Source organism: Astatotilapia calliptera, chromosome 7 (assembly GCF_900246225.1).
Source record: "Astatotilapia calliptera chromosome 7, fAstCal1.2, whole genome shotgun sequence".
Lineage (NCBI taxonomy): Eukaryota > Metazoa > Chordata > Actinopteri > Cichliformes > Cichlidae > Astatotilapia > Astatotilapia calliptera.
In genome coordinates this window covers 43,013,593-43,041,320 of record NC_039308.1, presented here as the reverse complement: position 1 = coordinate 43,041,320, position 27,728 = coordinate 43,013,593, and the positions used below count along the sequence as shown (strand labels likewise).

General features: G+C 40.3%; 1 protein-coding gene across 4 annotated transcripts in view; it reads left to right on the top strand.

Moving 5' to 3' along the window:
* The window catches only part of cadps2 (Ca++-dependent secretion activator 2), a 186,005-nt gene that overhangs the window by 122,196 nt on the left and 36,081 nt on the right, over positions 1-27,728 (top strand). For all 4 annotated transcript variants that reach the window (XM_026174893.1, XM_026174892.1, XM_026174894.1 and 1 more), the window contains exons 15-20: positions 285-348; positions 1,277-1,400; positions 1,661-1,761; positions 15,996-16,152; positions 18,687-18,828; positions 26,409-26,564. In XM_026174893.1, coding sequence (XP_026030678.1) covers positions 285-348; positions 1,277-1,400; positions 1,661-1,761; positions 15,996-16,152; positions 18,687-18,828; positions 26,409-26,564 — 744 coding nt within the window. The remainder of the gene's footprint in view (positions 1-284; positions 349-1,276; positions 1,401-1,660; positions 1,762-15,995; positions 16,153-18,686; positions 18,829-26,408; positions 26,565-27,728) is intronic.

Sequence of the window (27,728 nt, the reverse complement as noted above, 5' to 3'; positions counted from 1 at the left end):
GTGACTGCATGCCTTTGTTTATTAAGTACTGTTCACTTGTCAATTAACAACGAGAAACCTGCATGAACTGCCTCATCTGTACTCCGATGGAGCTGTAGGTGAGAAACGCTTCCTTCATCAGTGTAATTAGACAAGAGCAGGCAGCCATCTGTTGCCAACTGACCGTTTTCTGCCACTGAACGCATTTTCCTATTCTTCTTCTTCTCTTTTTTTTTTCTTTTTTTTTTCTATGAAGTTGTCCTTGAGATTGTTTCTAAGTGGCTGCCTACGTTTTGCATCTGCAGGTATTGCTTTCCCTTTGGACGACCAGATGGGGCCCTAAAGGCCACGCTCTCCCTTCAGGAACGGGTAATTGGCCTCTGATTAAATCATATTTTAACATACAGCACAGTGGTGTGAAAAAGTGTTTGCCCCGATTTTTTTGTATGTGTCATAATCCAGGTTTGTATTTCTTTTCTACTTAATAATAAACACCCCCCATTTTGTGTTTATTTGTGTTGTCTTTGTCTAATATTTACATTTTTTTAATCATCTGAAACATTTACTGTAACCGTGACAAACATACAAAAAAAGTTAGGAGATCAGGAAGGGCTTAAATATTTTTTGCACCACTGTACAAATGTCCTGCACAGTTTTTTCATGAAACATGTAACATACATGTATAGAAAAGGAAAGCGTGTTGCCTTTGTTTATCAGCTGTCTTAGAATCAGTTTAATCACGTATCTGTGCAATTTGGTTTCAAGTGATTATCAATGTCTTCAGACAAAGTACAGACCAGTTTTCAAGGGAATAAGACTTGAAGAAGACTTATGCTGCTAGAAAGGCAAGAAAGCTAACCCCAGTCTTACTTGAACAAATCTTTGTTCAAGTAAGTCAATTAATTAAGTGAATCTAATTCACTTAATGTACAGAATTCACCTGCTTGCTGCATACATGCTACTACTGCACATTCACCTAATGTATATATTATATATAATGTAAATGGATGGATACCTGGAAATTTAAATAAAGCTCAACATGACAGCACCCAGAAAGTATTCTGACTTTTATCCTGACTAAAATCAAGTTTTATCCAACTTATTTTCACGTCATATTTTTACTCTGGTGCTCAACACCCCACTTTATGTGGCTCTATGTCCAAGGAGGCTATCCTACTGTTTGACCACCGGTTTTATTCTGATTGGCTGCATCTGACACACAGAAGGTTTGACAAGCCATACAGTGGGGCTTCTCTTGAGCTCTAAGAAGACCTAAATGAGATATGTGTTTTTTCAGGTTTTGATGAAAGACATCACTACCCCTGTTCCTCCAGAGGATATGAAGAAACTGGTGCAGAGGTGTCTGGAACAAGCAGCTCAAATCAACTATAGTCAGTTGATTGAATATGCTAAAATCAAGGGTGAGAGTTTATAGCTTGATTTTTACCAAAAGATGTCACTTCAGGGTGGTGCTTGAAGGGAGAACAGAGGATCACAGTAAACGATAGATGATCATGAATAACGTAATGATAGATTTGTTAGTGATCAGTAGGGTTTGACCCAGAACCCAACATACTGTACACACAACAGAGGCTTCTCTGAAATGTTCTGTAGTCATGTTTGAGTGTAAAACTAATCTGCAATGGCTTCTGCTTCTTTGCTATGGAATTTTCCCACATAGTGGAACATCAGGTACCTCCAGAGAAAAGACTGGAGGACATGATGAGGCTGGGAGAGCTCTGCATCGAAGTCTTGCAACAGAATGAAGAACATCACTCTGAGGTATTTTATTCCTTTTTTTCTGTCTTTAATACATTAGGACTTCAGATGCAATTTAAAAGACTGCTAGACTTTTGACTTTTATTTCAAAGAAGGTCCTTTTTTTCCCACCTCAGAATGTGTTGAGTGACAAAAATATGCAAATTTAAAAGAAAAAAGATAAGCTCCAGGTGTCTTTTGACATCCTTCGCAGGACCCGCCTGGAATTCCAGAAATCTGTTAGGTTGTCTAAGGCAGGTTTCCTGTCGGCTGTCATTACAGATAACAGTCACAATCCACATTTTTTTATTTAAAACCTTTAACTCATTGATTAATCCCTGTCCTGTAATGCCTAGACTGGCTTCCTTAGCTCTTTGTGAAGGATTTTTAAATCATTCTACAGGCAGAATCTTATCTCTAAGAGTCTCGCACCCCACTGTGATGAGTCAGGCCCCAGCTTTACGATGCTCCACTAACCTCAATCAGTTTGATCCACTTTCACTGCCCACTCTCAGGGGTATAATTGATCACCTGAAAAATGCAAACGCTGTTCATGACATTCTTCCATCTCGCATTATTAAAGAAGGGTTTAACATTATCGGGCCCTATATTTTATCACTAATGAACCTGTCATTGTTATTGGGCTATGTTCCGGCTGCCTTTAAACACGCTGTAGTGCAAACTATACTCAAAAGGAGCTTCCTCGATCAGAATGATCTCGCTAACTTTAGTCCTATTTCCAAACTCCCATTTCTGTCTAAAGTCCTAGAGAAGATTGTTCACTCCCAACTCCAAACTTATTTGGATGCAAATAATATTGGGGAATAATTTCAGTCGGGGTTTAAGCCACGCCATAGCATGGAAACTGCATTACTGAAAGTCTTTAATGACCTTCTCTCAATTGCTGACTCAGGGCACCCTGTGGTCTTAGTTTTGCTTGATTTGTCCTCTGCTTTTGATTTGGTGGATCATAATGTCCTTTTAATGAGGCTTAAGCATCTGGTGGGCATCACGGGCAGTGCCCTTAGCTGGTTTAAATCCTATCTACTCCTCCTCCACTGCCCCTGTCACCTCTGGTGTCCCCCAGGGGTCTGCGCTGGGTCCTTTGCTGTTCTCTTTATACTTGTTACCCTTGGGCCGAATCTTTGATAAATATAATATTTCCTTTCATTTTTACGCAGATAACATTCAAATCTATTTTGAACTAGCTGAGGATGTCGCGTCATCGTTGCAACACTTCTTTGATTGTATGAGTGAAGTTAAAAACTGGCTACTGAGCAATTCCCTCATTTTAAATGATAAGAAGACAGAAATTGTAATCTTTGATACTCCCATCCCTCGGGCTGAACTAACTGGTGTATTTGGGCCCTTTGCCAACTCCCTTTCTGACACTGTGAGGAACTTGGGTGTTGTCTTGGACAGTTCCTTCAAGCTGGACAAACATGTGTCCTCTGTAGTTAAATCTGGCTTCTATCAATTACGTCTAATCTCTTTTTTTTTTTCTTTTTTTTGTGTCCCGTTTGGATCTTTAGCCATCAGAATTGTTGTCTTAAGGCCAAGAAAGATGCCAAGCGGATTTATTTTACCAAGTGGATCATCATGGCCTTGCCATATTGGTCCATTTGATTGACCTTTATTATAATTATGAATTTATTTTATTTTCAGTTGCTACAAATGGGACAGACATGACTGGGGGATAGGACAGGGAGAAAGAATGAAAGAAAGAGAGGGAGAGAAAGAAAACCAAAGGAGAGAAGAGACGGTGAGAAGGGGGAAAGAAAGAAAAACAAAAACAAACAAAAAAACCAAAACACCTGGGTCACCTGTATGGAGAAAAAAAAAAGAAGAGAAAGCAAACAACAAAGAGCAACATAATAGAAAAAACAGCACCATCACAATAAACTAGCTAGCAGTAGATATCAGTAGATACTAAATAATAAACGATATTGTGCAGCACGCAAGATAGACAGCGCACAATGTGCTTTGAGGCAGCAGCCAAGAAAGCTGTAGTCCGCGTCTGTGAATACCCGTGTGTACACCTGTGTGCATACCTGTGTGGATCAGCATGCTTGCATTCCAAAGGTTTCTTCATGTAACGATCTGCTAGGGAGTGTGGGGGGGCCACAGCCCCGTCCTCCAGGGTATGAAGCAGGTATGGAGGAGATCAAAACTCCAGACATCCAGAGGCCCCCAGAACACAAGAGACCAAGGAAGACCAACAGAGGGGCAGCCGCGCCACTGTCCCAGTAAGAGCTGAGGAGAGTCCCAGATGAGGGCCCACTCAGCAGCCGCGGAGCAGAAGCCAGGGGGAGTTGCAGTGACGCGCCCGGCAGCCAGCTGTGCCTGAGTGACCGAGCCCCAGGCCGAGAGGCCGGGGGCACCCCACCTCCGAAGTGGCCTGAGCGAGCCCCAGGCTCCAGGCCCCGATAAGCGGCCGCCAAGGAGTGAGCCGGTGTGTACCCGGACGCCCACCCCAGACACAAAGAACCACCAACGCACCGACACCTGAGGGAGTCCGCCACTGGCAGGGGAAGTGGTGGTGGGTGGAGATAGGCCTCCAAACCTTGGAGGGCCTGAGATGTCCCCAGAGAGGTGGCGTCTGATACCCAACCTGACATATAGACACAGACATACAGGCACACACAGATACAAACATCCATTCCCACCCTCATGCTCTCATATGCACTTACTCAACACTCAACCAACGTGGAGACAGACATAAAGAGACGCTGTACACACGATCACACTCCCCAAGCATACTCTACGAACCGGGTCTAGGTACCCTTGCCCCTGGAGGGGGGAACTGCACCCAGACCCAGGTGGTGTTACCCTTTTCCCTGCGGTGGGGAGAGGCAGACCGCCCCGACTCCGCAGCAGCAGGAAGGCCCCACACTCCAGACCGCAGTCGGACAGCCAACTCCTCCTAGCCCCCCGCTCCAGCAGGCCGCAGAGAATGGGGGTGAGAGAAGACTCCAAACCTCCCTCTACCCGCTCATTGTAGTGTTGATGCATGTGTGTTCTAAGGTGCATTTAAAACCCAGGAGGGCATGGAGCTACCTGCCAAGGAGCAGCAGGTAAGCGCATAGTCCCTCCTGCTAGCCCTCAATGTCTACGTGTATTTAAAATTGAGAGGTGGGCAACGACGCCAGGGGTGAGGTGTACACCCTGATGGTAATTTGGACTCCGTGTATCGTGCCCACCCCCAAGATCCTATATGTATGTGTAATGAGAGTGTGAGTAATGTGAATGTCTAAGTTGTGGGATAAAATTGAGGCAGAGGCAGCCAGAAGGGGACAGGGGGGGGGGGGGGGGGGGTAGCCTCGTCTGCACCCTGGTGACATACCCCTACTCCAAGGCCCTGCATGTGTGGGTGGTTGTGGTGGAGCGGGAAGAGGGAGGCAGCTGGAGATGGGGAGGGAAGGAAGGGAGGGGCAGGTGACCCCTCTCCCTGGGGCCAGCTCCCCCGCTGACCCCAGTAGGCACTCCCATACTCCGCGACCTGCCAGGGAAAGGGGGCCCAGGCCCATCCAGACCGGGGCCCAGCACAGCAGCGCCCCACAGAGCCCGGGACAGTCCACCCAACCCCACCACAGAGAAAACTGCACCCACCCCACCATCCACTCATCTTCCAGACTACATGAGACAATAGACGCCCAGGCTGAGATCTTCCTCCACCTCTCCTGTATCTCCCCCTCCTGCAGAGAGTTCCTGAGGAGAGGAAAGCTTCTGCAAGGTGTGACAATCTCCCCCACCAGTTGAAGGGCCCCCCAGGTGGCTCGACGCACCGGCGGCACCCTGCGCCAGGGATGGGCCCCCATGCACTCACCCGCCCACAACCTCGGCAACACACAAACCAGGACCCAAGGCCCCGAGGCCCGGCCAGGGCCCCAGCCCAGAGACGGAGCACCCCCAGAACCTCACGCCCATCCCGGACCCACCCAGGGGCAGCCAGGTTGCCAGGTCAGTAACCCACGTCCGTCAGCACAGACCCTCCCCTAGCCCCGCTGCACGCAGCCACGAGGAAACAGTCACCCGAGAGCCAAAAGAGCCCCCAACCGGACATGACCGCTACCCCGGGTTGAGCCCCCCAAGGAAGATGCCTCCGGGGAACCCCCCGACGCCCTAAGCCTGTCCCTACCCCCACACCAATCACAACAGTGAAGGCGGGACCAAACTATGATCCCCCACCCCCACTAGGTGATGGAGCTGATCAAAGGAGCCCAGAGCAATTGATCTGATGTGGTGGCAGAGGCTGTATCAAGACTAATGTAATCTAATAGATCATTTCTATATTGGTTAGAATTAAGATTATTTTTATTTTTCCAGTTCATGAGGACAGTTTTCTTGGCTATGCATAGGGCAGTGAAAACCATATGGGCGATATTCTTTTCTGAAGTGACATTATCTAAGCTGCCCAACAAACACACTAAGGGGGAAGTTGGAATGTTACATTTCAGACACTTCGATAAGTCTTCACATATCTCGCGCCAAAACATCTGCACTGGTGGACAGAACCAAAGAGCGTGGATATAATTGTCTGGTGTATTGCCTTGACAGTGTGAGCAGTTGTTGGAAGATGTAAAGCCCATCTTGAACATCCGATGACCTGTATAGTGCACTCTATGTAGTATTTTGTATTGTATTACGTGTAATCTCTAAGGCCAAGCCCTACATACCACGTAAGGACCTGGAGAAACGTATCCATGCCTTTGTTACATCAATATTAGATTACTGTAATTCCCTTTATACTGGTCTCCATTCTGCCCTTATTCACAAACTGCAGCTTGTTCAAAACGCTGCTGCGCGTCTCTTAACCGGAACTGGTAGGTTTGAGTCTATTACTCCAGTTCTCTCCGACCTGCACTGGCTCCCCATTAAACATCGCATTGATTTTAAAATCTTATTGCTCACTTTTAAAATCATAAGTAACACCGCGCCCAGCTATCTTAAGGATCTCCTCAGCTTCTATACCCCTAGGAGAGCGCTTAGATCAGCAGGCCAAATGCTCCTGGTGCGACCTAGATCCCGCCTCAAGACCAGAGGTGACCGCGCATTCACCGCTGTCGCACCCTACCTCTCGAATAATCTTCCTCAAGCTATCCGCGCGTCTGATTCAATTCAATCTTTTAAATCTCGATTAAAAACGTATTTATTTAGCCTTGCCTTCAGCCTTCAGCCTTTCGGCTCGTGCCTATTATTGTTACGGCCGAGACTATGCCTGGTATCATTGATTAGTTATGTCTCCCACCTGTTAGTATATTCTATTTGTACTTATATTATTTTATTTATTTTATTATTGCTCTTATTTGGTTTCTGTGAAGCACTTTGGCATACACCTTGTTTTTAAATGTGCTATATAAATAAAATTGTATTGTAAATTTCTTAATTCAATTCAATTTTTTTATACAGCTCCAAATTGAAACAACAGTCACCTAAGGGGCTCTACATTGTAAGGTAGACCCTACAATAATACATACAGAGAAAAACCCAGCATCATATGACCTATGAGCAAGCACTTTGGCAACAGTGTGAAGGAAGGTTTTACCTGGATGAAGCCTTCAGCAGAACCAGGCGGTCATCTGCTTTGACTGGTTTGGGTGAGAGAGGGAAGACAGGATCTAAGACATGCTGTCGAAGAGAGTCAGAGATTAATAACAAGTACGATTCAATGCAGAAAAGTATATAAACACGCAGTGAGTGAGAAAGGTGACTGAAGAAGAAACACTCAGTGCATCACGGGAATCCCCCAGCAGTCTACATCTATTGCAGCATAACTGAGGGAGGATTCAGGGTCACCTGACCCAGCCCTAACTATATGCTTTAGCAAAAAAGGAACGTTTTAAGCTTAAGGAATTTAGAAATGGATAATTCCAAAAATCTAAACTAAAGTCTGAATCATTGAGTAAATAAATAAAATAATTGGCATAAGAAGAAATGGTTGACCTAAAAACTATCAATTGGTGCCACTCTAGGGCCTTGGATGTCACACCGATGCTGATATCAACGGAAAAAAACTGCAACCAGAATTATCCATTATATAGTGAAGAAGCATTATGAAACTAGTAAGTTCTTCAAATCTTAAAAGCCAACTGCATCTGACGTAGTGTATGTTAAAGTATTCAAAACTGTGTGTTCTCAGTGTTGTGAGAATACGTCTCGCTAACGAGTCTTTTCAAACTGCAGAAGCGTAACTCTGAAACTCTTTTCGAACTATGAGGGGTTTTTTCGTCATCTGAGTGGTAGTGGCAAAGATGCCACATGTCACTTGATCATTTCATATGTCTCTTGATCACTTTCACAGCACTTCCTTTTTCTTTTCTTTTCTTTGCCTTGTTTGGCAGCTCATGTTAAAATGGCAGATGACATGGCAAATGGCTGCGTTGCATTAACGTCTGCAGTAGAGGCACGATGAAAACAACGCCCACACCCCATATGCACATAGAATTTTATGCCACAGTGTAAAACTGATCAATCCTAGGTGTTGAGATGTGGTGTTTTTAATCAGCCCTAAGTGGCAGCATGGCACTCAGGCATCTGTTTCTGCACTATTATTAACAAGCCATGCTCTGCCGCTGCCATGGCGACTGGTGGATGCTTCAGATGTGATGTTAACTACAAATTAGAGGCCTTTTTTTTTTCAGACCATCGCAAGCTGTCACAGCTTAAATTTAGAAATTAATAATTGTTTACTCAGTTGCTGTGTCTTTGGATGGCATGCTTACTGCCTTGCTAGTTTGTGTTGTTGCTGTTTCTATACAGAGATGTCAGAGTGACAACCTAGTGTTTAAATCAGCTCTTACTAATGCTGCTTTTTTCTCTCTGGAGTCTTTTTGTTTAAAGATTGACTCTTCAATATGTTTGGGGGGATTATCTAAGGAAACTGAAGCAGTGAATGAAGCATTTCATCACGTAAAAGTCCATTTTGAATATGATGGATATAAAAACAGTCTTGTTTTTAAACAACACTTTGACTTGTTTTTTTTATATAACAGAAAACTGTTTTAGCATGATTGTTTATTTGGCTCCTTTCTTTTTCTCCCTTTCCTTTATTCTGTCATGGGAAGGGAAGAGAGGCAAGTTTGCTGTTTGCAGTTATCCTCCCCTCCACTGTACATCATTACACCAGCCTGTAAAGTTTTCATAGTATGGCCTGTGGTTACAAAATACTTACTGGCTTTACTGGTTACACATCTTTTTTTTTTCTGGTAAAACTGAGTTTTTTCTTATAAAATTGAGTGTGTAAATGATAAAATAAGAAGTAATTACTGTCTGTGGTGAGGCCGTAGGTTTTGGGGCAGAGGTCACAGTAATGCTTTGGTTACTTTAACAAAAAAGTATTTAGTCAGCCACCGATTGTGCGAGTTCCCCCACTTAAAATGATGACAGAGGTCAGTAATTTGCACCAGAGGTACACTTCAACTGTGAGAGACAGAATGTGAAAAAAAAATCCATGAATTCACATGGTAGGATTTGTAAAGAATTTATTCGTAAATCAGGGTGGAAAATAAGTCTTTGGTCACCTCAAACAAGGAAAATCTCTGGCTCTCACAGACCTGTAACGTCCTCTGTAAGACGCTTTTCTGTCCCCCACTCGTTACCTGTATGAATGGCACCTGTTTGAACTCATCATCTGTATAAAAGACACCTGTCCACAGCCTCAAACAGTCAGACTCCAAACTCCGCCATGGCCAAGACCAAAGAGCTTTCAAAGGACACCAGGAAAAGTATTGTAGACCTGCACCAGACTGGGAAGAGTGAATCTACAATAGGCAAGCAGCTTGGTGTGAAAAAATCAACTGTGGGAGCAATCATCAGAAAATGGAAGACATACAAGACCACTGATAATCTCCCTCGATCTGGGGCTCCACGCAAGATCTCATCCCGTGGGGTCAAAATGATCATGAGAACGGTGAGCAAAGATCACAGAACCACACGGGGGGACCTGGTGAATGACCTGCAGAGAGCTGGGACCAAAGTAACAAAGGTCACCATCAGTAACACACTACAACGGCAGGGAATCAAATCCCGCAGTGCCAGACGTGTTCCGCTGCTGAAGCCAGTGCATGTCCAGGCCCGTCTGAAGTTTGCCAGAGAGCACATGGATGATACAGCAGAGGATTGGGAGAATGTCATGTGGTCAGATGAAACCAAAGTAGAACTTTTTGGTATAAACTCAACTCGTCGTGTTTGGAGGAAGAAGAATACTGAGTTGCATCCCAAGAACACCATACCTACTGTGAAGCATGGGGGTGGAAACATCATGCTATGGGGCTGTTTTTCTGCCAAGGGGACAGGACGACTGATCCGTGTTAAGGACAGAATGAATGGGGCCATGTATCGTGAGATTTTGAGCCAAAACCTCCTTCCATCAGTGAGAACTTTGAAGATGAAACGAGGCTGGGTCTTCCAACATGACAATGATCCAAAACACACCGCCCGGGCAACAAAGGAGTGGCTCCGTAAGAAGCATTTGAAAGTCCTGGAGTGGCCTAGCCAGTCTCCAGACCTCAACCCCATAGAAAATCTGTGGCGGGAGTTGAAAGTCCGTGTTGCTCGGCGACAGCCCCAAAACATCACTGCTCTCGAGAAGATCTGCATGGAGGAATGGGCCAAAATACCAGCTACTGTGTGTGCAAACCTGGTAAAGACCTATAGTAAACGTTTGACCTCTGTTATTGCCAACAAAGGTTATGTTACAAAGTATTGAGTTGTATTTTTGTTATTGACCAAATACTTATTTTCCACCCTGATTTACGAATAAATTCTTTACAAATCCTACCATGTGAATTCATGGATTTTTTTTTTCACATTCTGTCTCTCACAGTTGAAGCGTACCTCTGGTGCAAATTACTGACCTCTGTCATCATTTTAAGTGGGGGAACTTGCACAATCGGTGGCTGACTAAATACTTTTTTGCCCCACTGTAGGTTTTCATTTACAGCCAAGTAGGTTAGATAACTTTTTCCCCTTAATAAATAATATCATTTTTTAAAAGCTGCATTTTTATTTGCTTGGGTTATCTGTGTTTAATATTAAAATATGTTTGAACATCTGAAATATGACAAATGCAAAAAAGAAATCAGGAAGCGGGCAAATACTTTTTGTTTACAGTTCACTTTTCTCTGCCATGTAGTTAACTTTTGTATCTTTTACAGAGCAAAATATTAGTAGATGATAATGTGATGAGCAACTTAAAGCTCCAACTATGAATGCGTGTAAATGTCAGACACTTAAGCTTAGAAAAAAGTGCTTGTGTGAATGGGTGAATGAGGCATGTTGTATAAAGTGCTTTGAGTGCTCCGGTAGTGTAGAAAAGCGCTATATAAGAACCAGTGCATTTAACCTTTTCAGGGCTCATATAAGATCGTATCTCTAAGTTACTGGTTTATTTTACTCTTTGGTTATAAAATCTGTCTGCCTCACACTCATAGAATGAATCATCTCTTTATCAGTTTAGCAGTATAAACCCAAAATAACAACACAAATGTGTTGCCTAAAAGTAGAAAGAAAAGTTTCCTAGTTTTCCCCAGTTTTGGGTGGAAGAACTACCGTGTGCAAAACCCTGACCTAAATCTTGTATCTTTGGGACAAATGCAACCTAGTCTGCCAAACAGACCTTATCACTTACTATAACAATTTCTCCTGTGGTGCCAAAAAATACCCTTAGTATCATTCTGATCACATTTACCTGCATGCATTTGTTTGGCTAGAAAACCACTCAAACAGTTGAGCATCTGGAATAGATCCTGTATCTAGCAAAAACAGGAAGTGGAGTTATTTTATTAGAAACTATGTTTAATCCACTTACCATGTGTTTAACCCTCCCATATGGAAAAGAAATAGAAAAAACTAATAAAAGACTTGCATCAGATGTGGCCTACTTCATGTAGTGAATCATATAAGGCTTATATGATTTACTCATGAAAGTGGCCACTTTCATATATTGTTTTAGTAATTATCCAAAACATACAAGTTTCATTTATATGATTTTTCAAGGGATCTTATATCTGTCTTCACTTTTGTATGCTTTTCATACAAGCTTCACACAAGACCGATACAAACCTTATAAGATTTATATGTATCTTTTCCATATGGGCTGTCATGCATGAATTATGACAACCTCGATCAGCATTGTTTTCTTAAGTATTTTTATTCATCTTTAGGCATAAAAAAAAATTACAATGAGACATGTCATACATCTATAGTAACATTGAAGGACCAGTGGGTGGCCGGGTATGGAGTGACACATCACTGTCCAGTGTAGTGGTTTATGTGCAAGTATACCATCAACACTGACACAAATACAAGAATACAGCCTTTGAATAGCTGTCCACTGTAGTAACCACTATGTGTGAAAGGGCTAATGTCTCTTAAAATGTTTGATGACTAAAACTGAATTAGGAAAGTAAAGTTGGCCTGTTAAAAGTAGATGTGAGCCAAGGTCACTACTGTGACTGCTGGTTCTTTGTAAAGCGATTAAGTGTTTTAACAAAAAACCCACAGGTGCTGTTGTGAAAACTTTAACGACTCACTAACACAGGTTTCTTCAGCTAACTGAAGAGAATCAAGGCTGTGTAGTAGTCCAGTGAACAAAGGTTGTTTCGCTAAGTCGACCTCTGCTGTTGATAGCTACATGAAGTTGGAGAGAAAAGTGCATCCAGCCTCAAATCATATGCTGATGCGCTGAGGTCAGTTTTTCTGTTCAACAGAGGAAGATGAGGCAGATATGTAAGATGCCAGAAAAAAATGACATGGTAATGCCGTATGTCTGTGAAGGTTCTCAGTCATCCAGGTCATCGTAGTCAAAGGAGCTTGCAAAGAAAACCGTCTGGACTTCTTTAAGTTGCTTGAAGACGTTTTCAAGCAACTTAAAGAAGTCCAGACGGTTTTCTTTGCAAGCTCCTTTGACATGGTAATGCCTTGTATTTGTGACCTTGAGGGGAGAATCAGGCGATATTTCAAATGTTCCTTTTCAGTTTCTTGATGCTGGAAACTGCAAAATGAAAACACAGGCTGACAATTCTTCCACAATTAATGTCGAATGATTTCTTGACGCCGTATTCATTCAAGTTGCCTGTGAATAAATTCTGTTAATTAAATGAAAAAAAGAGACTAAAAGGCATCAAATCATTCAAGGAAGCATGACTGAATGATATATATAAATATATATGTGTGTGTGTGTGTGTGTGTATGTGTGTATATATGTGTGTGTGTGTGTGTGTGTGTGTGTGTGTGTGTGTGTGTGTGTGTGTGTATGTATATATACATATTAGGGGTGCAACGATACACAAAATTCACGGTTCGGTTCGGTTCGATACTTTGGTGTCACGGTTCGATATTTTTTCGATACAAAAAAAATGTTCATGCCTTTTTAATTTGTCATTTATTAAAATTATAAATATATATTTTAACTCAAAAGTACAGTTTTTAAATTTAACCCTAACCCTTGTGCGTGTTTTTTATTTTGACAGCGAATGCGCACCAGCGGACCACTTATGTGCAGCCCTGGTTATTTAGCTCGTCATATTGCAGCCACAGAAATTATTTTGTCCATGAAAGCATAAAGCTGCACTTTCTTTTTGCCTTATAGTCTGATTTGTCATAACTTTTCCGTTTTGTGGTAAGCTTTTCTTTGGCTGTCACTTCTTCACCCTGACCTGTCTTATTTGGCTCAGCAGAACTGAAATATAAATCCTGCTGCTTTTACACACGCACTCACATAAGCTCAGCGATTCTCTGCACGATCAACCTCTCACATGTTTAAGCTGCGGGAGATTTCACTTGTCATGTTTGCATAGTAAGCTAACGATTAATAAGACGATGTCAGAGGAATTGGTGCACAAATTATGTGCTGTCGCTCTCTATACACAGTTCGCACGATTGCAAAGTGAAAGCAAAAAAACAAGCGCAAATTCAAACGCGATTTCAATATGTCACATATTGACAGTGGCTCACCGATGCCAATGACATAATTACCCAGCTACATTTCCGAAAGAATGCAAAAGCATTGACATATATTTTTCCTTCCTACAATAGCCCGACGGGCAGGGAAGAGATAGATTTTGGTAGCCCGACTGAAAAAATCGCTAGCTCCAGGACGTCGGGCTAGCGATTTTGCGAGCCCTGTATCTGATTGAGGAATCACTCATCTTTGGAAAAGAGAGTTTATTACAGAGAAATGTCTCTTTCCAAAATAAAAGCTATACTATCCGCTTCTTCTGGGCTATATTCTCAGCAGCATAAGGAGAATCATGTGCTAACAGCTGTCTAAATGACTCGGCTAAAGTTAGTAGCATGCTTCTTGTTTTTGTCTTTGCACTAGGATGATGTCGGCATAAATGTGCAGTCATATTCGTTGTGTTCCCACTAGTGCTTTCAGGTTAATCTCGTTGAAATGACCTTAACGCCGCAACACGGCAAATCTCCGGCCGTTAACGAGCTAACTGCGCTAACACACTAGCTCCCACCCATGTAATTGAGCATTGCGTGGCACATCCAACATACTGTTTTACTTTAGTCCATGACTCGCTTACCTTCAGGGTCATACGTCACATGAAAACCAAAATAATTCCAAACGCCAGATCTGAATGAGGGTGGGGGAGGTCCATGTTGCAAGGAGAGCTTAACTTCTGTCTCGCTAGCTTGCCCTGCGCTCTTCCTTCTGACTATGCTGTCTGTGTTGAGCGCTCAGTGGATCTGCGCTCGACAGTGCAGCCTAGGCGGAGTAGTCGAACGCAGATTCACTGAGCGCTCAACACAGACAGCATCATCAGAAGGAAAATTGATAAAATAAATTACAAATGTTGTATTGTTCGATACATATGTGTACCGAACCGAAAGCACTGTATCGAACGGTTCAATATCGATACGAATATCGTTGCACCCCTAATACATATATACATATACATATACATATATACACACATACACACACAAGGGGTGTGTGTGTATGTGTGTATATATATGTATATATATGTATATAATATGTGTGTGTGTTTGTTTGTATATGTGTGTGTTTATGTATTATTACCAGAATTGTGGTTAGCCTTGGAAAGTTGGCAGACAAAAACAAAAATGTGAATCCTTTTTCTCTGTCTATATTTGGGGAATAATTTTGTTGTCATATTTTTAACATCAAAAAGATGATCAAGTGATGTGACGTTACCAACAGTCCTTTAAGTAATTAATCTCTGGCCCTCTTTCACAGCATGTCCTTTGTCCTATCTCCCTACTTTAACCCCAAACCGGTCGAGGCAGATGGCTGTTTTTCCTTCCCACTGATGCCAAAGTGCTTGCTCACAGGGTGACATCTGATTGTTGGATTTTTCTTTTTATATTATTTTAAAGTCTTGTAAGGATGTTACAGTATAGACTACATTGAGGTTTTCTGAAAATTGATTCTTCTAGATGTTTATGTACATTGTAGGTTTTGCTTTTTGTATGAGTGTACATATAAATAATATTTCCATTCCATTATTTCCTCTACTTTTTGCCACATATATCCTCCTCAACTTTCACCTCATACTTACTTTGCAACTCTATAAAGCTACAGTCAAAAAGGTTTATAAAATATAAATGATAATTGACTGGCTGATCTCCCACTTAATATTATCCTCTTGTGCAACTCCTTTTCACTGCATTGTAAATATTCTGCATTTAAAAAACAACAACAACAATCATTTAAAGAAAGCCATACCAAAGTTCTTATCCAGTGGACAAATTCATGATAAACAAACCATATTTTAAAATAAAATAAATTCCCCCCTCGCCCTGTGGATGGTCTCTATCTTTCAAGCTACAAGCCCAGAGTCCTGGGATGTAGAGGAAGAGGCTGCTATGAAAGCTGCAACCACCAAGTATCCTGAGACTGTACACTAAGCGGAAGGAGGCCCGACACTTTTGAGTTGTAGTATCACAGTCCAGGATGAGACGATGAATATCTACGAGTACATGAGGAAGATGACCACGACCGACTACTTGCTCGGGCATACATGGAACGCCATAACCAAGTGGCCGGCATAGTATATAGAAACATCTGTGCCGAATTTGGCCTGGAAGTCCCAAGGTCAAATTGGGAGATACTAGTAACACTAGTAATACTAGTCACAGGGTTCACTATTATACTACTGGGAATGAGTACAGACACAAAGAACTGATCTAAAATGAGCAGAAATCAATGTATTAAAACCAAAAGAACACTCTGTGATTGCATTATCTGTTTTTCTGATATAATTTCGTTTCATCTGCATCTGTTCCAGGCTTTTTCATGTTGGCCAGAGTTGATGACTGAACATGCTGAGAAGTTTCTGTCTCTGTACAGAGCCGACATGGAGGCAGCTCTTCAGGTCCAGTCGATCGATTCCTGGAATAGCTTCCCACTATTTCAGCTCTTCAACAATTTTCTACGAACAGACCGTAGGTCTTGGTTTTTCTGAACACGTTTTTTAAGGCCTTCTCTAAAGCTCAGGACTGCTTTGAGCTGATTGCTAAAGCTCATTACAGGAAATGATGTCAAATGCCTGTTTTCCACTAAGCAGTGCTGCTGCCAGACCTGTTCTGCCTTGGTACACTAAGGGAACAAGCCCACATTTCAACAAGTTCCAAAAGTAGTGGTGGTGGCAGATAGAATGTGTGAGCAGCACCTAGTAATCATTGGTAAATTTATCTAAAGCAACCAACAAAGCATGATGCTTCTCTGTTATACTTCATTTGCTGTTTTCATATTGGCACTTAGTTCCCTCTTCACAACAAACTTAGTTCTGCATGTTAAATAAGGGTTGTTTTGCACTGTGACTGGTGCAAAGCTACTCTAGCACCGTCTAAGAGCAAACAAGTAGAGCAAGACATGAGAGGAACAGATCCAGTTTAATAATACTTTCTAATTTTTTTGCTTTGTCAAGATTCCTAAAGAATAAGTTGCAGCTAATGGGAAGTTTATTAATACCCAAGTTATGTGAATGTAGGTTTCATGTCAAAGTCCCAACAATGGAAAAAGAAAACTCCCTAAAAGGGGAACCTGGAGAATTCAAATTATGACAAACATAAATGTTGCACTTTTATTCCTGAGATTTTGTTAACATTTTCTACCGCAATGAACTGTACTTCACTGTAAATATTGAATTCTCTTCCTTGATAAACTTTCTTTCACTGTAAATATTTCATTTGACTGCTGGAGAAAAAATCTAATTGGCTCATTGTGTTTCTCCTTTCAAACCCTCCCTCAGCTGTGGGGCTTTGTCTTCAAGCCAGCAGAGATTTGGCAAGATGCAATATTTAACATGGTGGATGCCAAAATACCTCAAATACAGTAACAGACAGGCAGGCAGATAGACAGCCCAAGGGCGGTGTTGAGAATAAAGACTCAGTGTTTCATTATGCATAGAAACCACAAATCTCTTTTCTGTGGCTCATATCTTGCATTCTTTCTAATTACCATCTTCTGTTTGTACCATAATTATTCCAAGTGTCACAACATTAGCCAACTTGATTTGGAGTGTAACGAGGCAATAGAAAAAGATGAAACAGAGTATGAGCGAAATCATAGTTTTCACTGTTTGCACAAATGAGGTCTTCCTTCTTATAATTATGCTTGAAGTGAGAGGTAAGGGATTGGTTTGATTAGTTTTAGTCCCAATCACTGAAAACGCTGCAGCTCACAAACAAAAGAGGGAAAAAACGATTTGATGGACAAGAGTGTTTATTTATGAATCGCTTTCTCAAAGCTTCACAAAAATATAATATGTCGTTGTTTTTAATCATTCACATCATTGTTTTTTTGGACAACAAATCCTCTGCAATACTCACTGGTCGGCTGATTTCTAAGTATTTTCTTCAGCGTGTGTATTATCTCTCGGTTGCAGATTATTTAAATGCTCACTTGATTGTCATATGTGACAAGCTTTCGTGAGGGAGGTGGATTCTACTCTCTAGTGGGCAAAAAGGCTAGTGTTCATCATGATGGAGCAGAGTGAGAGGAATTAAAACTAATGAAGTCCTGGGAGACCAGCTTGCTTGCTTCTCACCAACACCTTATCTTTGTCTCTCCTCACTGTGGACTGTCGACTGTCTGCAGGGATTTATCTGTCTTTCCAAAACCCACCATTACAGTTTGAATGGGGGATAATGGAGTGATAATAGGAACACCTGTGGACACAATGACATTTGATAAAAGACGTGTAGACCTTCTAGAGTATACATTTGAATTTAGTGAAGCTTTTTAATTTAAACTTTTAGAATTTATCAAATAGATATTAATTTGGGTAAAATGTCTGTATCAGCTTGTCCAATTAGGAAATGTCACATAAGAAAACAAAAACTCTTAATGTAAAGTTGGAGCCACACTGTTGGCTAAAATATCCCAATGCCAACAGCTCTCCCAGTCTCCATATGAAGACTGGATGTGGCTGCTGTAACACCAGAAAAGCAATGCATGAATGGATTTGTCATATTACAATGGTTGCGTAATAAGTTCTACACTTTTAAACAAGTAGTAATTTAGGTGTCGCTAAAGCTTACACTGAAATTTAAGCGAAGTTAATAAAGGGCAAGAATGAAAAATAGTAGCATACTGTGTGTGAGAGAGAACAATATCAGAAGTAAAATCCATCACGTTTCTTATATCTGAAGTAATAATCTCAACCATAAACAAAATAAATACTCAGTCTTAGCTTAAATTTTTGTGGATTTTTTAATGTTTATTTGTTTGTTTTTATCCCAGAAAACTTGTATTTGACTATTGAATAACCTTTAATCATTTCTGTTTTGTCTTATTCCTTACTTTAATCCAGAAGAGCACATTTTCAGTCGTGAGGACTGGAAACCTGCTAAAAAGCTAAAAACTATTTTGAAGTTTGAAATGAGACTTTGCGGGCTCAATCCATCTAATGACTGTTAATGTGAACAGAAAGTCCACATAGTTATAACATTTTTCTCATCCCCCCCCCAAACAGCTCACTTGTGCAATGGGATGTTCCACAAACACCTCCAAGACCTGTACATCCCACTGGTGGTACGATACATTGATCTAATGGAGTTGGCCATTGCTCAGTCAATCCACCGCAGCTTCCAGAAGGAAACCTGGCAGCCTGTCAAGTAAGGCTCACCCATGTAATCCGTCACTATGCTTATAAGCATAAAATACTCCTTGAGTTTCTTCTTTATTATGCAAATGTTTATATTCCTACTGAGCTTTTTACATGAAAAGTGAAAATATCAAACAACAAATATCTTAAATATTTCACTAATACATTAACATGCCCTCGTCAGGTGTTCATGAAATTTTGCTTCTTTGCTACAAATGTGTTTTGTTCTTTACAGTGTTTTAAAGGTGACATGCATTCAGTCTTGCAAATGTTCTCTTGAACCTCTGACCTCCTGCAAACAGTGGTGTTGGAGTATTTGTGCAGATCCAAAAACCTGTTGATAGGCAACTTTTTTACAATGTTTAAAACTAAAAGTGTTTTGTTTGTTTTTTCTCAACCAGAAATTTGGATTTTACTTTTGAGACATGGACTTCTAAATGTGCATTTAGCATCAACTTCATATTTAAATTCTAGGCTGTTATTTCTCTGTGGATTCATGATTCTCAAGTCCGGTGATCTACAAATTCCTTTCTGTATACCTAGTTTGTGAAATTAAGTTATATTAGCCATTATATATAAAGAGTATAAACATGAGATGGTTCCTCCATACTGTGATTACTTCTTTGAATTATTGTTAAACAGTTTACACTTTAATCATAGCAAATTTAAAAGCTTTAGAATGACATTTAAAGTAAAAGCGAAGGAGTGAGTACACGTAAATTTGCCTGGGAGGAACTGTGGCAAAGAAAACAGCTTGAACAGAAGCCTCTGTTTTCTCTCCCATTCTTTATCTGAGTTCTGCTTTTGCTCTATATGATATTTTTTCTTCAGTTTTCCTATGAAAGAAGAAGTATTGTCATTTTACTTGTTTGCTATCAGCAATAATGATTGTTGATGTGTCATCATCGAAACTAAATAATAAGCTAGGATGGAAGTGAACACAAACAGCAAGGACACACTGCCCTCTTTGACAAAAAGCATCTGTAGTGAAAGAAAATGGCATGAATAGAAGTGAGCAGTGACTCTTCTTTATTGTTCTTTGATTTCATCAGATGTTGCCGACAAAACAAGTAGCTGCTATTCTGGTTTGTATTTGTGCTGCGGAAAAGGACGCCTACTTTTACACTCAGTGTTTCTTCTTTCTCTCTTCACCTATTATATCCTTTTGACATTTTCTTTTTTTGCCGTTGATGAACCTTGCACTTACTCTGACCTGGCAGATCATTAACAGACAATCTAGCAAGCTTTCTTCTGCATAAAGTAGCCAGCCTTCCCCCTTAAGCTTCCGCAGATACCAATCTTCTTTGCAACTGCCTGGTTGGGGCCGCTGTATGGCAACACATATGTATGATGGGCAGTGATGGGAATAACACCGTTACTTTTTTCAGTAACGAGTAATCGAACTAATTACTGTTCCTATCGTTACAACGCCGTTACAGTTACTAACAAGAAAACGTGGTCCGTTACTATTTTTCAACAAACAGACGGTTGAAGCTGTGTTCAGCTTACCCAATTCTACTTTTTCTGCATAATCCATCATACAAAATGTAATAAAATGGAAAAGTCTCTTTTTAAAACTTGTTTTATTAGTTTTAATCTTTTAACTTTATGCATCAAGCAAAAATTTAATTATATGCAACATTCTCTGACTTGAAAAAATTAGTTTAACATTTAAACCTATTTTCTGCACATTCCAGCACATAAAATAAAATATTTTTTGTGTTTACACTCAGTCTTTCAAATAGATGCAAGTAAAACACAGCAGAACATAAATAAAGTCAAAGACTCAGCGGTCCTTTTGCTCTATTTTCGCCTGTAAAGCAGGACTGCGGTAGGCGGAGGTTTACCCTGGTGCAGGTGTGTCGCAGCGGTCAGTTGAAGAATCTGCGAGTTTCTCTGTGAATTGCCCATTACGTCATTGCGCACTCGGTGCTTGTTTGGAAGTTTAGGGTTTTTTTTCGCTGTAAAAAGAAGTTTTCTTCCCACGCACAACGGACGCTAATGTTTTTGTCACTTTTTATGGAATCAAACTCAAAGTAAGGTCAGTACGTCCACGCTTTAAACGCTGCACGCTCATACTCTCTCCCGCACTCGATATATGATCCATTGTTGATCTGCAGACAGCTGTTGTCACGAACGTCGCACTCACTTACGTCACTGTCATGAGACACTCTCGCAAAAAATCACGGTTTTAGTAACGCAGCGTTCCTACGGGAAAGTAACGGTAATCTAATTACCGTTTTTGCAATAGTAATCCCTTACTTTACTCGTTACTTGAGAAAAGTAATCAGATTACAGTAACGCGTTACTGCCCATCTCTGATGTTTACTGTCTAAGGACAGCGTAGCAAGCGCTCTCTGCTTATGAGCAACAAATTTTTAAAAAAGCAGGGGAAGTTTTAGAAGTGAGAGAGAGAGAAAGACAGCAGAAAAGAGAGAGAGTGAGTTTTGAGATGTGAGAGATTTGTGACGTTTAGTGTGTTTGGAGTGTGTAGTTAATGTGTTGTCTTGTGTAGTTAGTGTGTAGTGTTGTGGATAGTTTTGTGTTGTGTGTCAGAACAATGAACCTGCTGTCTCCAGGTAGAAAAAGGAGTGATACACCTGCTGCTGTCAGACCTGCAGGTATCAGGCTGTGATGTTCTCCTTTATAGTGGACAGAAATATTTGGAGTGGCACAAATAATTTGTGGCATCTTATTGAATGCAGAAGAGCTGATTGTTCTGTAAATTGTTTGAAATGGTTATTTAAAAAATCAAGGTAAAAGGTAAATGGCTGCAAATAACTTTGTTTGCAAAACTTGTGCATAGGATTTTAAATTGACAATTTATATTTGCATTTGAAGTTATGAAATATGATTCATTAAACATGTTTGTGGTTGTTACAGTAAAAAATATAACTTTTTCTACTCTGATTTTATGTTTTTTGTCTGATTTTAGATCAATTGTGTTAGTACAGTATGTCAAAATGAAAACTTAACTGTAAATTCAAACACGTGAGGTTGTGCTTTAAAGGATGATACCAAACAAGGCAAAGTAAATAGTCTTTAAAGATAAAATGTAGAGGAAACATCAAAAGTAGTTAAAAATGGCCAAATATACCCTGGACCCCAGAGGGTTAAACGTTTTTTTTTTTTTTTTTTACTTTACTTTACTTACTTTAGTTACTTTAGTTACTTTACAAGTAATTAATTACTTTTAGAATATTGTAACTCAGTTACTTCTTTGAAGAAGTAACAAGTAACTACAATTAATTACTTTTTCAAAGTAACTTGCCCAACACGATGATGGGTGGATGGGGATCTCAGAGGCTCTGGACTAGTGGTGTGCAAATGTTCTGAATTATCCAAAACTTGCTATCCATCCATTCTCTTCCTCTTAAAAGCCGTGGGGTGTACTCCATGGACAGGTCGACATTCTGTCACAGGACTTGAATTGTGAGCTGTCTGCTTTGTCTATTGCTTTGCTTTAACACAGCCAATCAACATGCTAGTAAATTCTAAATGGAGATGGTACAGAAGGTCCATGTTAAATGCTCCACTGTCTAATTTTAATTGAACACACCAAGATAGCTGATGGTTTATTTTATCGTTTGTGTCAGAAAGCTGTGTTTAAAAGGTTTTAAAATTTAGAAAGTCGCTTAACGTTCTTTTTTGTTTTTAGCAATATTTTGATAAGAAGCTGAAAGCTAATAGTAGCATGCTCATGTTGGAGCCTGACATCATTACGCTAAAGCAATAGAAGGCTGACTGTAGACTGTGACCAGAAAAGTGGAGCAACTGCAGCGTCCCAAACTTACATTCTGTCCAATGACCAACAGAGAGTAGCCATGTGACAAGACACACAGGTGTTCTTTCTCCTCAGAGACACAAAAACTTTGCCATTTACTCCTCGTCTCAGAGAGTGAACTTTAGAAGTATGTACTTTTCTTTCTTGTCTGAATGAGCTGGGCTCAGCATGAGTGTGAGGTTTGTGGTTTCAGATAAAACTCTGTCCCTCAGAGAGATTACAGTGATATAGCTAAAGGTCCCTCATGTGTGTTGAGTCTTTATGCTTTGCACTGTGCATGCCTCAGTGTTTTAAGTATCAGTGTAATAACAACACAAACCTTCAATTTTCTGCTGCAGCCTGCAAGGAATGAATCTATGTGATGTAGATTAAGAAAAAAGATTATGTGAGAAAACCTGTATGCTTCTCTTTACCTCAAATTTTTTTTTAATAGTGATTATGTGGCAAAATATGCAGAAAATCAACATGATTGTCCTGATTTTACAGTTTGGATTATATTTGTTCTCCAGTTGGCATTTTATTAGAAATATACTTAAAAAAAATTTCAACATACAGAATATGAGGACTATCTTTAAAGTAGCTGTCCCTATAACCTTTGGCCATTCACTGCAAAAAAAAAAAAAAAAAAATCAAGCCATGACTTGCATTATATATGCACTACATGCCTGACTTAAAAAGAGGGGGACTACAAGTAATTTCATCTGAAAAACTCATGGTGATTATGTCCATCATTTATGATTTGAAAAGTGATGCAGCTGCTAAGCTTAGAAAAACAATGAAGTGCAACTTATAATCCCTAAATAGAAGTGAATGATTTGTCCATTATTTTATCTAATTTACCTCCAGATAAAAATCCGTTATTGACAATGATTCTTTTTAAAATAAACAAACTTCCCTTCAAATGTGGCCTGGAAATAGTGGTTTAATTGAATAAAAGAGGCAAATGTTCACCTTAATTGCAGATACTACCTTCTCTTTCTTTTATGTATATTATGGACTGAATGTGTTTGACTGTGTTGCTACACATAAGATGATGTTTAAGCTTCAGCGTGAGCACTAGAAAATGATGAATTAAGACTGTAGTTGTACTGTGGGTTCACCTTCATCTGTGAAATTGCATGTCTAGTCTAGTTTTCTTTAATTATTGCAAAGTATTTGTGTGTGTCTGTCTGTAGAGTCTGCATTAGAGCTGACATTATTGGTGGACATATTGCGTGGTGGGGGGGTCTCAAAATACTGGTTGAGGGTGTGTTTCTTAAAAAGGCTCCTCATTCTTACTCCCCCAGTCTTTCCCACAACATAGACCACAATTTTCCTCTAGCTCACTTTACTTGGCCCTCCCCTATCCGTAAAAAAAGAGAAACTAAAAAGCTGGCACTTCATTAATGAGCACAGACTGGTGAGTGGGATTGTTCTGTTCCCCAGGGAGTATGGCAGAGCACAGTCAGAGACGAGCACCACTAATTAGACATGAGGGGGATAACCACTGAGCATTTAATTGCACTACGGACTCGGCCCAAAGCATGTATTCCTGTGTGCCACTTGTTAAGGTAACAGTCTTTTAAAGGCGAAGTGAGAAAAGTGAGGTTGTGAGAGGTGGTCGTTTTAACCCCCGTCACCTTTGTTCTCTCTGCTCCTCCATCCTCCACCCTCCCCACTCCAGTCTAGCTGGGCACTGAACACTTCTATGTCAGTAAGCATTTACCATGTGTTGCTGTGCAACCTGTGCACAGGGGAGAATGTCGGGAAGTGTCCGCCTGTCTCTGTTTCAGCCTGGCAGTGTGTTGAAGCTGAACAGATCAACACACAAACTAGCAGAACCTATTAAAGAACCACAACAGATGCAGAATACCCAGAGATGCTAAGCTCTTATGATACATGTTACATGAGATATGCATACATGATATCATATGATATACAGTGGTCCCTTGTTTATCGCGGGAGTTGCGTTCTAAAAATAACCCGCGATATGAGAAATCTGTGAAGTAGCCAACTTTATTTTTTCAATTATTATAGATGTTTTAAAGCTATTAAACCCCACACTACACACTATATACTTTTCTCAGACAGGCATGAACATTGGGGAGAAAACTTATAAACATACAATGCAGCACTTCAGAGTCACACTGCTAGCGATAGAAGATTTATGTAAATATAACAAGCTGAACGCATTCTGTGCTGTACAGGAGACATGGCACAAGATTGATTGACAATAGTCTACAGCCAATCAGGATGCAGAACACAATGTGCTGTAAGAAAAAAAAAAAGCATGCAAAATTGCTCAAAATTTAAAAATAAGTGAAACAGCGAGACCGCGAAAGGTGAACCGCGTTATAGCGAGGGACCACTGCATTAACAAAAGTATTATTCCACAGGATTTAATATGATGTCGGCCCACCCTTTGCAGTTATAATGGCTTAAACTCTTCTGGGGAGGCCATCCACAGGGTTTAGGAGAGTGTTTATGGGAATTTTTGAGCATTCTTCCAGTAGCACATTTTTGGGCTGGCTCACAGTCGACATTCTAATTCATCCCAAAGGTGTTCTTTCAGGTTAAAGCCAAGCCGGTCAGATTTTTCTACATCAAACACACTCACCTGTGTCTTTATGGACCTTGCTTTGTCCACTTGTCCTGTTGTATTAAGAATTAAGTAAGTAGGTAGCTGCATGCTTATCTGTTTCAAGGTCAGATTTGATAGCTAAGGGTCTCCGTTTTAAGACTCATGGAAATCACCCAAAGAATAAGGACTTCATCCACTAGTGGTCTGTACCACACATTTGTCTGTTCTAGCACTGTGTTGTGTATGTTTTGATGTTGCTGCAGGAGCTGTAAGTAGGGGTCATTCCTTTTCTGAACTTAAGGTTTTTTGGCAGCTATATCTGCTTGCTTTGATGTAATGATCCCAGATGTGCGTCTTTGCTTTTTTAAAAGAGATCTGGCAGCTGAGACTTGTGGTTAGTTCTACCATTCCCTCTGAGGATTGACTTTGGTGCTGGAGATTCTTTGTGACCCTGATTTGAGTCCATAGATATAAGCACACACACACAAACACACACATACACACACACACACACACACACACACACACACACACACACACACACTAGATGCAATGGAGAACTGCAGGCTTAGGTAATTCTTATGAAATTACCTAACAAATAAAAATAACTTTTTAAGCAGTTAACTATACCAGGCCATCCAAGAAAGTTGGACTTTGGTTTTTGGTTAAATTTAAATATTTAATCAGTTACCGCTATTTAGCCAGTGTATGTGTTTCCTGTCAAATAATAATTCAGGCTCTACACACACTGAGTCCTAAAAGTGTCTAGAAAGCACAGTTTACTCTGCTAGACTCATTTACAAATAAAGTGTTGTTCTTCAGCATATAAATAACTATTAGTACGTTATGAGTACAATAACATTTCTTTTTTAAAAGTAATGATAAAATAAAAATACAGTCAAGTTAAGAATGACCATCAACAGGAAATGTGGATCACTGAAATTAAGTTTGCGGATGTAAAACATGTATTTCATTAAAGTTGTTTATCTGGTACATTATGCTGAAAATAATTTATTCTAGTAATCGTTGTTAAGTTGGCTTTCAGTCTATCCACTGAGATCACTGAGATATCCACTTCATGCTCTGTTCATAGTCAGACTCATACAGTACTACAGAGTTGTTAAAACAAAAGTGAATTATAAAAGAACCTGTTGGGCCAGCGGAAAACTTACAAGCTTGTTAGAGCTTGTATTCATTGTCGTTGGAGTCCATTTCAGTTATTAACCCCCCTCAATCTTTCACGCAGCAATGGTTCAGCTACCTCAGAGGATTTGTTCTGGAAGCTGAACACTCTACAAATGTTTGTGATGGACCTTCACTGGCCAGAACCAGAGTTTGCAAAGCATCTGGAGCAAAGACTCAAACTGATGGCCAGTGACATGATGGAGGCCTGCGTCAAAAGGTCAGACTGCACAAACACCTTTAATTACTTCATAGGAAATAGATAAACATGATGCATGATAGGACCTGCTTAGACATAAGCTATATTACCAGAATATTCACTCATCTGCCTTCATATGCATATGATTTTGAGTGACATCCTAATTCATAAGGTTTAATATGACGTTGGCCCATCCTTTGCAGTTATAACAACTTCAACTCTTCTAGGAAGACTTTCCACAAAGTTTAACAGTATGTTTATGGGAATTTTTGACCATTCTTCCAAAAGTACATTTGTGAGGTACTTAACCATCAACAGGAATGGCTCCTGAAAGCGACCCATTCTTTCACAATTTTTTGTAGAGACAGTCTGAATGCCTAGGTGCTTAATGTTATATACCTGTGACCATGGAAGTGATTGGCACACCTGAATTCAATGATTTAGATGGGTGACTGAATACTTTTGGTATATATGGAAAACATAATATCAGATATTAAAGATCAGATTTAATTTAGGAGGATGTTGTCAGACAATATGAAGTCACAAACAGATGTGTTATTCTCAGTGGAAAAAGATGGGAATTTGATGGAACTTCGAAAAAGAAAGCTCATGATGGCTACATCCATCACTTTACAAAAACGTTCAACTACTTCACAAAAGTAAAATTTATGATCTTTAAAGGGACATGAACCATGCAATTTAAAAAGAAGTTTGATTTACATTTATTTTTTTCTGTCATTTTGTCTTATTTTTCCCTGCACATAACTCAACTGTTGGCAGTGATATTTATTTTTTTCAATACTTATTTATTGTAACTCACTGGGCTCTAAGCAAGTGAGCAATATGGTGAGAGGCTACTGCACAATCCTGGTTTCACTTCTACCCTGGGACATCTCTTGCATAAATGTAAAATAAATATTTCATATCTTGTCAGTAGATCTTCAAGCTAGCAATAATTAAACCATTACTAAGAAATCCATCAGTTGACCCAGCTGTCTTATTAAAGGCCAATCACCAGCCTTTTGTTTTTTTGTTTGTTTGTTTGTTTTTGTTTTTGAAAGATTAGTTGTAAAATGGTTACTGAACATCTGCAGAGGAATGGCTTATTTGAAGAGTTTCAGTCAGGTTGTGAAGGTTATAAATGATCTTTTTATGTGGTTTGAATCATATCTATCTAATTTCTTC